Here is a 12,500-nt window from a genome sequence, read left to right as displayed (position 1 = left end):
CAGCTGGCCCAGAGATACTTCACCCTGTTCCCCCAGCAGAGACAGCCTCTCTGGCAGGTAACCCCTGACCTCCTCTACAGCTGGCCCAGAGATACTTCACCCTGTTCCCCCAGCAGAGACAGCCTCTCTGGCAGGTAACCCCCTGACCTCCTCTACAGCTGGCCCAGAGATACTTCACCCTGTTCCCCCAGCAGAGACAGCCTCTCTGGCAGGTAACCCCTGACCTCCTCTACAGCTGGCCCAGAGATACTTCACCCTGTTCCCCCAGCAGAGACAGCCTCTCTGGCAGGTAACCCCCTGACCTCCTCTACAGCTGGCCCAGAGATACTTCACCCTGTTCCCCCAGCAGAGACAGCCTCTCTGGCAGGTAACCCCTGACCTCCTCTACAACTGGCCCAGAGATACTTCACCCTGTTCCCCCAGCAGAGACAGCCTCTCTGGCAGGTAACCCCCTGACCTCCTCTACAGCTGGCCCAGAGATACTTCACCCTGTTCCCCCAGCAGAGACAGCCTCTCTGGCAGGTAACCCCCTGACCTCCTCTACAGCTGGCCCAGAGATACTTCACCCTGTTCCCCCAGCAGAGACAGCCTCTCTGGCAGGTAACCCCCTGACCTCCTCTACAGCTGGCCCAGAGATACTTCACCCTGTTCCCCCAGCAGAGACAGCCTCTCTGGCAGGTAACCCCTGACCTCCTCTACAGCTGGCCCAGAGATACTTCACCCTGTTCCCCCGGCAGAGACAGCCTCTCTGGCAGGTAACCCCCTGACCTCCTCTACAACTGGCCCAGAGATACTTCACCCTGTTCCCCCGGCAGAGACAGCCTCTCTGGCAGGTGTGTGTTAACAGCGTGTGTCTCTGTCTCCCCGTAGAACCCGTGTGATGACAAGAGGCACAGAGACATCTGGTCCAAGGAGAAGACCTGTGATAGGCTGCCCAAGTTCCTGGTCATCGGACCACAGAAGACAGGTACGTACACACACACGTTAGACAGAGAGACAGAGAGAGAGAGAGAGAGACAGAGAGACAGAGAGAGGAGACAGAGAAGAGAGAGAGACAGAGAGAGAGAGGAGAGAGGCAGAGAGACAGAGAGAGGAGAGAGAGAGAGAGAGAGGGAGAGAGAGAGAGAGAGAGAGAGAAGAGACAGAGAGAGAGAGAGCGAGAGAGCGAGAGAGCGCGAGAGAGAGAGAGAGAGAGAGAGAGAGAGAGAGAGAGAGAGAGAGAGAGAGAGAGAGAGAGAGAGAGAGAGAGAGAGAGAGAGAGAGAGAGAGAGAGAGAGCGTGTTTACTCCTTCAGTCCGATGAAACCAGTGGTCTGGTTGTGTTGCTTCTCCTTTAGACTGCTCAGCTCCCTGAGACAGACAGACAGACAGACAGACAGACAGACAGACAGACAGCATTAGTACACAACCACACTAGAATACACACACTGGAATACACACACTGGAATACACACACCAGAATACACACACTGGAATACACACACTGGAATACACACACCGGAATACACGCACTGACATACACATACTTGAAAACACAAGATGGAATACACACACCGTAATACACACACATGAATACACACACCGGAATACACATACGGGAATACACATACCTGAATACACACAATGAAATACACATACTGGAATACACACACCGGAATACACACACCGTAATACACACACTGGAATACAAACACCGTAATACACATACCTGAATACACATAATGGAATACACACACTGGAATGTACACACTGGAATATACACACTGGAATACACACACTGGAATACACACATTGGAATACACACATTGGAATACACACACCGGGATACACACACTTGAATACACACAATGGAATAAACACACTGGAATACACACATTGGAATACACACACTGGAATACACACACTGGAATACACACAATGGAATACACACAATGGAATACACATACTGGAATACACACACCGTAATACACACACTAGTGATGCACGGGTTGACTCATAACCTTTAGTCCCCAGTTATATCCGCAGGGCGGCTTTAATAAGAGAAAACAATGCATAAAAAAAATACATAAATGTTCCATTCTTGTGCAATTTCTATCTATAGGCTACATTGAGGTTTTTCTTGCATCATGTTTTATCTGGCATTAGTGCATCAGCCTGAGCTTTAGGGTCCAACTGTATGTAAAATACACGCCGATCGCCAAATGCTTTTTGGGAACTTGGGCAGAAAGAGGACAATGTCGGGAGTTTAATTCAATAAGAGAACATTTGTGAAATGGAGAGTTGAAAATAAAGTAATGTTTGGGAAAGATTTGGTGAAAGTGTTAAAAGAGGATGATAGCAGTGCCGGCTATGTTATGTGTGATGATTGTGAGGCTCTATACAAATTCGACAGTCACAAGACGGGGACTTCAAATAGGCCTGTGGCAGGTCAAGGGAACTGTAGCCTACTGTTCAGATGGGTTAAATGGAAACTGACATCTGGACACTGACTATAGGTCTGTAACCTCTCACATAGCCTTCACTGTCTCTCTCTCTCTGTCTCTCTCTCTTGACTTCTTTTCCTGAATAATGGACTGATTCCTTTTTTCCAGGAACGACAGCCCTCTCTCTCTTCCTCCTGATGCATCCTTCCATCTCTAGTAGCTTCCCCGGCCCCAGGACATACGGAGAGGTCCAGTTCTTCAACACTAACAACTACCACCAGGGAATAGACTGGTAATCTATGTTATTATATATCTATGATCCAACTACCACTAGGGAATAGACTGGTAATCTATGTTATTATATATTGTTACGAACCCCGTGGCTCTAAACATCTAGGGTGGATGGACATGAGACCCGTAACATAAATTCATGTAAATTATAAGTGTGGCATGGAATAGTGAGAACAAATAAGACACAACTACCATGAACTACCGTCAAACACAAAGTGTTTATTACTAAACACACGGTAAAGGTTTGGGAAAAAGGGGCTGAGCAGGACCCAAGAAATGAAACAATAATGTAAAACCCCTAAACTAATCTAGCCTGCCTGAAGAACCGCTAGGCTACTGCTAGTCATACAAAAATACAGTGGGTGGTCCGCTCAGGTCTAACTGGTGTTTATAGACAGATTTCTTCCTACGGGTAATGTACGCCCAAGGGCAACTAGCTTAAACTCCCCTTTTCCCAAAAACACACAAAGCTACTAAACAGGGTAATCAGCAACTTAGTGCGTACACAACACACAGGACACCACCGTGTCCATACTCACATATGGCAAAAATCTCTCTCTCTTGCAACAAACACAAGTCTGGTTTTATACAATGGGCTGTGTGATTCAACAAACGAGTAACAGGTGGTGCTATTCACAGGAATGTTCACTGATTGGTCCAATCAGCAGACACCTCAACGACCACCAATCAGGAACATACAGGACACCTGTGATTAGGGCAGAAAGAGTAGAAACACACAAAAACACAGGATACCTGTATCCGTAACACTCCCCACCCTTAAAAGAGCAAACCAAAATGGTTTGCGCCACACGTACTCATCACAACACCCAAAAATTCAATAATCCTCCTGCCGGGATAACCAAAAAAACCCTAGATCATTACACACGAGACAAAGCATCTGCCAACACATTATCTAACCCCTTTTTGTGGCGGATCTCCAAATTATAATTTTGCACGACAAGTGCCCAACGCATAAGGCGTTGGTTCTGGTTGTACATCCGGTGGAGAAAAACTAAGGGGTTATGGTCAGTATACACTACCACTGGTAATGCACTGGAACCAACATAAACTTCAAAGTACTGCAGAGCTAACAACAAAGCTAGAGCTTCTTGTTCAATGGTGGAATAGTTTGTCTGACATTTGTTAAATTTCCGTGAAAAATAACAGACAGGATGGTCCACTCCACTCTGGTCTTGCTGCAGTAGAACAGCACCAGCACCTCTGGCACTTGCATCTACCTCCAGTTTAAACGGCCGCTCAAAATCTGGCGCAGCAAGAACAGGAGTACTACACAAGAGTGCTTTAGCAGTGTTGAAAGCAGTACAACAATCTTCAGACCATACAAATTTTCTCGCCGGACTGAGCAAATCCGTTAATGGAGCAACTACCGCAGAGAAATTTTTACAGAAACTACGGTAGTAGCCAACCATCCCTAAAAAACGGCGTAGCTCTCTTCTGGTGGTAGGTGCGGAAATGCGTTTATAGCTGAGACCTTGGCATCTACAGGGCGCACCTGACCATGGCCGACCTGTTTACCCAGATAAGTAACAGTGGCCTTCCCAAACTCGCACTTTGCTAAGTTCAGGGTTAGAGAAGCGGTTGCTAGACGTTCACACACTACCCTTAGAGTGTTAACATGATCAGACCACTCAGTTGAATAAATGACCAGATCATCAAGGTAAGCACTACAATTAGGAACTCCAGCCAATACTGTGTTAACCAGGCGTTGGAAAGTGGCTGGTGCGTTCCGCATCCCAAATGCCATGACAGCATATTGTAGGAAGTGATCTGGGGTCACAAAGGCAGAGATGTCGGAGGCACGTGGGGTTAACGGCACCTGCCAGTAACCTTTTAGAAGATCTAGTTTGGTTACATAAGTAGCAGCACCAACAGTATCAATACAGTCATCCAGTCTGGGTAACGGGAACGAGTCGGGCACTGTGACAGCATTGACTTTCCGATAGTCCGTACATAATCTGGATGTCCCATCAGGTTTAGGAACCAGAATGCACGGAGAACTCCAAGGACTTGAACTTGGCCTAGCCAGGTTATTCTCCAGCAAATAACCGACCTCACCCCTCATTATCTTTCTCTTAGCGACGTTGACACGATAAGGATGTTGCTTGATAGGTGCAGCGTTTCCAACATTAATGTCATGTTCTAACACATTTGTACATGTAGGAACATCATTAAAAAGACATGGAAAGCTGTGTAATAGTCTCACAATATCATCTGACTGTCTGTCCGTTAAATGAATCAGGCTTGCCGGGAGAGACAACAGCATCTCTGAATTGGGCAATCTAGCACACTGCTGCTGAGTATTGCGCAACTCCAAACCATCTCCGTCCACATCATTAACATTACCTCCCACTACAGCCGTAGCAGCAACAGAGACAGCCGACTCGGCCAGTTTCTCTGGACTGTCTACCTGAGTGACGGGTCTGTTGTGGTATGTCTTCAACATGTTAACGTGGCACACACGAGATTGGCGTTTTCTATCAGGAGTCTGTATCACATAGTCAGTTTCAGTTAGTTTCTTTTCAATGACATAAGGCCCAGAGAAACGTGCTGACAATGACGCTCCTGGCACAGGCAACAACACAAGAACTCGGTCACCTGGCTGCAGTGAACGAGAAACAGCCTGTGTGTCATAGTGTCGTTTCATCCGTTTCTGTGAGGAAGACAGCGCTTCCTTTGCTAGAGCACAGGCAGCATGTAGGCGCTCACGAAAGCGACTAACGTAGTCCAACACATTTTCTTTCACACACAACTCTTGTGACAAAAACTGATCCTTAAGGACTTTCATAGGTCCTCTCATGGTGTGTCCAAACACCAGTTCAGCTGGGCTGAACCCTAGGGATTCCTGTACTGTCTCACGGACAGCAAACAATACTAGAGGAACTCCCTCATCCCAATCTTTCTCAGATTCCAAGCAATATTTACGGAGCATAGACTTCAGGGTCTGATGCCAACGTTCAAGCGCACCCTGAGACTCTGGGTGATATGCGCTTGACACACGGTGTGTAACTGACAAGGATTTTAACACTTGTTTGAAAAGTTTAGAAAGGAAATTCGTACCCTGATCAGTTTGTATCACCTTAGGTAATCCAAAAGTTGAGAAGAATTTGATCAACGCTTTACTCACCACCGGAGCAGTAATCCTTCGCAGAGGAATGGCCTCTGGGTACCTGGTGGCCACACACATAATTGTCAACATAAACTGGTTACCAGATTTTGTTTTCGGTAATGGTCCAACACAATCAACCATCACATGTTCGAATGGTTCACCTATGGCCGGTATGGGACAAAGAGGCGCGGGGAAATAACCTGGTTCGGTTTCCCAACTACTTGACAGGTGTGGCAAGTCCGACAGAACTGAGCCACATCTTGTTTTAAGCCAGGCCAAAAGAAATGTCGCAAAACACGATCATAAGTCTTGGTGACTCCCAGATGTCCGGACCACTGGTGATCATGAGCGAGGGATAAAACATTTTGTCGAAAGGCTGTAGGAATCACTATTTGGTAAACAGCATTCCAATCTCCGCCAGCGTCAACATGGGAGGTCCATTTACGCATGAGGAGATTACCATCAATGAAGTATGCCATGTTTTTCTTCTTTAGCTCGTCCTCTGAGACAACACTAGAAAAACATTTAGCCAGGCTAATGTCAACCTGTTGGTTAGCGATCAGCTGCTCACGAGTAACTGGTAACTGTATTGCCTCAGCAACAAGTTCCATTTCCTTCTTCCTTTCTCTGGGCTGTTGGTCAGACTGCACCAGCTTACCAGAGGTAGCACCCGAACTATCCTCTGGGTCACACTCTCTGAATAGAATTGTGTCTGACAAATCTACCACTTCACCCACTTGTCGTGCTTGAGCACGTGTGACAGCACAAGCGGGGAACACATCTGGATAACCCTGTGCCAGCTCCTCGGAGAGAGACTGGTCACTTTTATCCAATACCTCCAATATGGGTATTACCTTTCCTCCGGCAATATCGTTGCCCATTATAAAGGTCACCCCTTTTACTGGCAACATCGGACGTACGCCAACTCTGAACAATCCACTGACTAACTCAGAGTGTACGTTCACAAAGTGCAATGGCACTGGGACGAAACCCATTTCAATTCCTTGTACTAACACACTGGAACCACAATATGTATTATTAGACAAGGGTAACACATCAGCTAGTATGAACGACTGCGCCGCACCAGTATCTCTGAGGATTCTAACTGGACGCTGAGACGCTTCATCATCTGATATAGAAACAAACCCCTCAAAAATGAACGGTTCATAACTGTGATCTGGGACAGGGACTTTCAAACCACATTCACTATGAGGCTTCTGTCTTGATTCCGGCCCTACAACCGTACGAATCAGCCCAACACCCGTTGGCGGCCTGGCGTGCTGAGGCATCCCCGGTTTGCGTTTTTAGCAGAAAGCAATCATTAACTATATGTCCCACCTTATGACAATAGAAACAGTGACGCACATCTTTTGGGGCGTGCTGGATGTACTGCTGGTCGACTAGGACTAGAAGTTAGCAACTCCGCAGCCCTGCTCTCCGTACGCAGCCGAAAAACACGCTCTTATGCGTCAACACAAACTTCGTCTGCCAATACAGACGCTTCCGACAGTGAGGATACTTTCTGTTCGTTCAGATAAACTACAATGCGTTCCGGTAAACAATTTTTAAACTCTTCTAACAAGATTAACTCCCGTAGAGAGTTAAAATCAGTTACCTTACTAGCACTGTGCCATTTGTCAAACAGATTTCCTTTGTCTCTAGCAAACTCCACATAAGTCTGAGTAGGGAGACTTTTTATGAGACCTAAATCTCTGTCGATATGCCTCAGGAACAAGCTCATAGGCACGAAGAACAGTAGCTTTGACCACCTCATAATTCAAACTGTCTTCAAGAGGTAGCGCTGCCAGAACCTCTTGGGCTTTACCTGTTAGCTTACACTGAAGTAATAGGCACCATACCTCGTCGGGCCATTTCAATGCTACCGCTATACGTTCAAAAACACTGAAATAGGAATCAACCTCTGACTCCCTGAACACAGGTACCAAGGTGATCTGCCTACTAATATCAAACGTAGCAGATGACACAGCTGGTGAGGATGGCTCACTAGCAGGCATAGTATTAGCAGAGACTAACCTCGCTGTTTCTGCCTCTAGTTCCATTTTACGCATCGCCAGTTCTTGATCAAGCCTACGCGTCTCCAGTTCTTGATCAAGCCTACGCGTCTCTAGTTCTTGATCAAGCCTACGCGTCTCCAGTTCCATCTTACGCGTCTCCTGTTCTATCTTACGCGTCTCCTGTTCTGCCTTACGCGTCTCCTGTTCTGCCTCTAGCTCCATTTTACGCATCTCCAGCTTGTCTTGCCTGATTTGTGCCCGCTCTTCCGCCTCCATTTGGAGCCGCGTCGAGCGGACATCGATCCTGGCATCACTGTCAGTCAGTGGGGAGAGTGGATCATAACGGGGCAATGTGGCTGGAGCCTTAGCCTCGTCCTCAGACACTGATGGGCTTACAGAAACATCAACCACATCCCCTACAGGAGCAGCAGACTCAGGCGGCGGTAACTCAAGCACTCGCTCGTTTAACAATATCGCTAGCACTACTTCCCCTAACTTCTGCTTTCACTATACCCCTCGGTATGGGTACAGAAAAGTGGTCAGCCAAAGCCTGTAGATCCACTCTACGACAATTCTCAAAAATCTCCCACGTAGGGTTTTCCAAAAATGCTTCCACATCAAAAGTAGCCATCCTACTAGCAACACGAGCCGTCGACTACTGAACACACAAAAAAAAAACAGGTAGTTACAGCTGCTAAGCTCAACACTGAACCAGACACTTACTAATTTGCACGAGTAGCATGGGATAGATCCCGGACGAGCCCCCACTTTATGTTACGAACCCCGTGGCTCTAAACATCTAGGGTGGATGGACATGAGACCCGTAACATAAATTCATGTAAATTATAAGTGTGGCATGGAATAGTGAGAACAAATAAGACACAACTACCATGAACTACCGTCAAACACAAAGTGTTTATTACTAAACACACGGTAAAGGTTTGGGAAAAAGGGGCTGAGCAGGACCCAAGAAATGAAACAATAATGTAAAACCCCTAAACTAATCTAGCCTGCCTGAAGAACCGCTAGGCTACTGCTAGTCATACAAAAATACAGTGGGTGGTCCGCTCAGGTCTAACTGGTGTTTATAGACAGATTTCTTCCCTACGGGTAATGTACGCCCAAGGGCAACTAGCTTAAACTCCCCTTTTTCCCAAAAACACACAAAGCTACTAAACAGGGTAATCAGCAATTTAGTGCGTACACAACACACAGGACACCACCGTGTCCATACTCACATATGGCAAAAAGTCTCTCTCTCTTGCAACAAACACAAGTCTGGTTTTATACAATGGGCTGTGTGATTCAACAAACGAGTAACAGGTGGTGCAATTCACAGGAATGTTCACTGATTGGTCCAATCAGCAGACACCTCAACGACCACCAATCAGGAACATACAGGACACCTGTGATTAGGGCAGAAAGAGTAGAAACACACAAAAACACAGGATACCTGTATCCGTAACATATATCTATGATCCAACTACCACCAGGGAATAGACTGGTAATCTATGTTATTATATATCTATGATCCAGCTACCACCAGGGAATAGACTGGTAATCTATGTTATTATATATCTATGATCCAACTACCACCAGGGAATAGACTGGTAATCTATGTTATTATATATCTATGATCCAACTACCACCAGGGAATAGACTGGTAATCTATGTTATTATATATCTATGATCCAACTACCACCAGGGAATAGACTGGTAATCTATGTTATTATATATCTATGATCCAACTACCACCAGGGAATAGACTGGTAATCTATGTTATTATATATCTATGATCCAACTACCACCAGGGAATAGACTGGTAATCTATGTTATCATATATCTATGATCCAACTACCACCAGGGAATAGACTGGTAATCTATGTTATTATATTATCTATGATACATCAAGTTTCATCAAGTCATTGTAAAAATAGTCACGTTACTGTGGAAACGGTCTGAATCATGTGTCTTGTCTTTTTGATCTGAATGCCAAGTCTTTAGTCAAGCCGTTCTACAACACAACATCTCTCTCCTTATGCGGCTGTTGATCTGAACCAGGCTTTAGAATGTCCTTCTCTCTCTCTGTGTCTCTCCCCCTCTCCTCCCCTCCCTCCCTCCCTCCCTCCCTCCCTCCCTCCCGTCTAGGTATATGGAGTTGTTCCCGCTCCCGTCTAATGTCACCAGTGACTTCCTGTTTGAGAAGAGCTCCGCCTACTTCCCCTCTGAAGACGCTCCTCGCCGCGCTGCCGCCCTGCTGCCTAAAGCCAAGATCCTGACCATGTTGATCAACCCCTCAGACAGGGCTTATAACTGGTACCAGGTACACACAGACACAGGCCATAACACACACCTGACCATGTTGATCAACCCCTCAGACAGGGCTTATAACTGGTACCAGGTACACAGAGACCATAACACACACCTGACCATGCTGATCAACCCCTCAGACAGGGCTTATAACTGGTACCAGGTACACAGAGACACAGGCCGTAACACACACCGGACCATGCTGATCAACCCCTCAGACAGGGCTTATAACTGGTACCAGGTACACACAGACACAGGCCGTAACACACACCTGACCATGTTGATCAACCCCTCAGACAGGGCTTATAACTGGTACCAGGTACACACAGACACAGGCCATAACACACACCTGGCCATGCTGATCAACCCCTCAGACAGGGCTTATAACTGGTACCAGGTACACACAGACACAGGCCATAACACACACCTGACCATGCTGATCAACCCCTCAGACAGGGCTTATAACTGGTACCAGGTACACAGAGACCGTAACACACACCTGGCCATGCTGATCAACCCCTCAGACAGGGCTTATAATTGGTACCAGGTACACACAGACACAGGCCGTAACACAATGTGTGTGTGTGTGTGTGTGTCTGTCTCTGTGTGTGTGTGTGTGTGTGTGTGTGTGTGTGTGTCTGTCTCTCTTGTGTGTGTGTGTGTGTGTGTGTGTGTCTGTCTCTGTGTGTGTGTGTGTGTGTGTGTGTGTGTGTGTGTGTGTGTGTGTCTGTCTCTCTGTGTGTGTGTGTGTGTGTGTGTGTGTGTGTCTTGTGTGTGTGTGTGTGTGTGTGTGTCTGTCTCTGTGTGTGTGTGTGTGTCTGTCTCTGTGTGTGTGTGTGTGTGTGTGTGTGTGTGTGTCTGTCTCTGTGTGTGTGTGTGTGTGTGTCTGTCTGTGTGTGTGTGTGTGTGTGTGTGTGTGTGTGTGTGTGTCTGTCTGTGTGTGTCTGTCTCTGTGTATGTGTGTCTGTGTGTCTGTCTGTGTGTGTCTGTCTCTGTGTGTGTGTCTGTGTGTGTGTGTGTGTGTGTGTGTGTGTGTGTGTGTGTGTGTGTGTGTGTGTGCTGTGTGTGTGTGTCCTATCTCTGTCTGTGTATTTCAGCACCAGAAGGCCCATGAGGACAGCACTGCGTCCAGGTTCTCTTTCTATGACGTTATCAGCGCACAACGCGGGGCGCCGGCCGACATCCGATCCCTCCAGAACCGTTGTCTTACACCAGGACTCTACCATACACACCTGGAGAGATGGTTAACACACTACCCTGTTAACCAGGTACACACCAGGACTCCACCATACACACCTGGAGAGATGGTTAACACACTACCCTGTTAACCAGGTACACACACCAGGATTCCACTATAACACCTGGAGAGATGGTTAACACACTACCCTGTTAACCAGGTACACACCAGGACTCCACTATAACACCTGGAGAGATGGTTAACACACTACCCTGTTAACCAGGTACACACACCAGGACTCCACTATAACACCTGGAGAGATGGTTAACACACTACCCTGTTAACCAGGTACACACCAGGACTCCACTATAACACCTGGAGAGATGGTTAACACACTACCCTGTTAACCAGGTACACACCAGGACTCAATACCTCTTCAACAGAACATGCCAGGATTATAGAAATTAGCATATTCTGAATCAGCTGACCATAGTGAACCAGTTACACCCCTTGTTTTTCCAATCCATTGTCGTATTTCCTTTTTGGAGGTGAAATGTAACTTAAATGTTGCTCTGTTCCGCTCAGAGGGTTTAAGGGACCGTCTTAAAACTGCAACGCCTACTTTTGCATGTTAATGAAAAAAATGTCAATAGCTTCTTAACCAAATGACATGTAGATAATGAAATTACATGAAAAATACTTCCTAGAAACTAATAACTTCCCACCCTATGTCACTTGGACTTCACCTCTACAATCCACTGCAATTACTTTAGGATTTCTTTACTTTTATTTCAGGAAGATTAGCCGCTGCACGTGCAACATCTAATAGGAACCCTAATAAACAGACGTGTAACATCTAATAGGGACCCTAATAAACAGACGTGTAACATCTAATAGGAACCCTAATAAACAGACGTGTTACATCTAATAGGGACCCTAATAAACAGACGTGTTACATCTAATAGGAACCCTAATAAACAGACGTGTTACATCTAATAGGAACCCTAATAAACAGACGTGTAACATCTAATAGGGACCCTAATAAACAGACGTGTTACATCTAATAGGGACCCTAATAAACAGACGTGTAACATCTAATAGGGACCCTAATAAACAGACGTGTAACATCTAATAGGAACCCTAATAAACAGATGTGCA

The 12,500-nt window shown here is 46.4% G+C and overlaps 1 protein-coding gene across 1 annotated transcript in view; it reads left to right on the top strand.

The window, feature by feature from the left end:
* Window positions 1-12,500, top strand: part of LOC121563224 (bifunctional heparan sulfate N-deacetylase/N-sulfotransferase 4-like) — a gene marked incomplete at its 5' end in the record, with an annotated part of 34,656 nt that overhangs the window by 17,176 nt on the left and 4,980 nt on the right. The window contains 4 exons of the mRNA XM_045219464.1: window positions 871-967; window positions 2,591-2,714; window positions 10,004-10,178; window positions 11,263-11,433. Coding sequence (XP_045075399.1) covers window positions 871-967; window positions 2,591-2,714; window positions 10,004-10,178; window positions 11,263-11,433 — 567 coding nt within the window. The remainder of the gene's footprint in view (window positions 1-870; window positions 968-2,590; window positions 2,715-10,003; window positions 10,179-11,262; window positions 11,434-12,500) is intronic.

This window comes from Coregonus clupeaformis, unplaced genomic scaffold, assembly GCF_020615455.1.
Source record: "Coregonus clupeaformis isolate EN_2021a unplaced genomic scaffold, ASM2061545v1 scaf2389, whole genome shotgun sequence".
NCBI classification, from domain to species: domain Eukaryota; kingdom Metazoa; phylum Chordata; class Actinopteri; order Salmoniformes; family Salmonidae; genus Coregonus; species Coregonus clupeaformis.
This window is presented reverse-complemented; position numbering and strand designations above follow the sequence as displayed.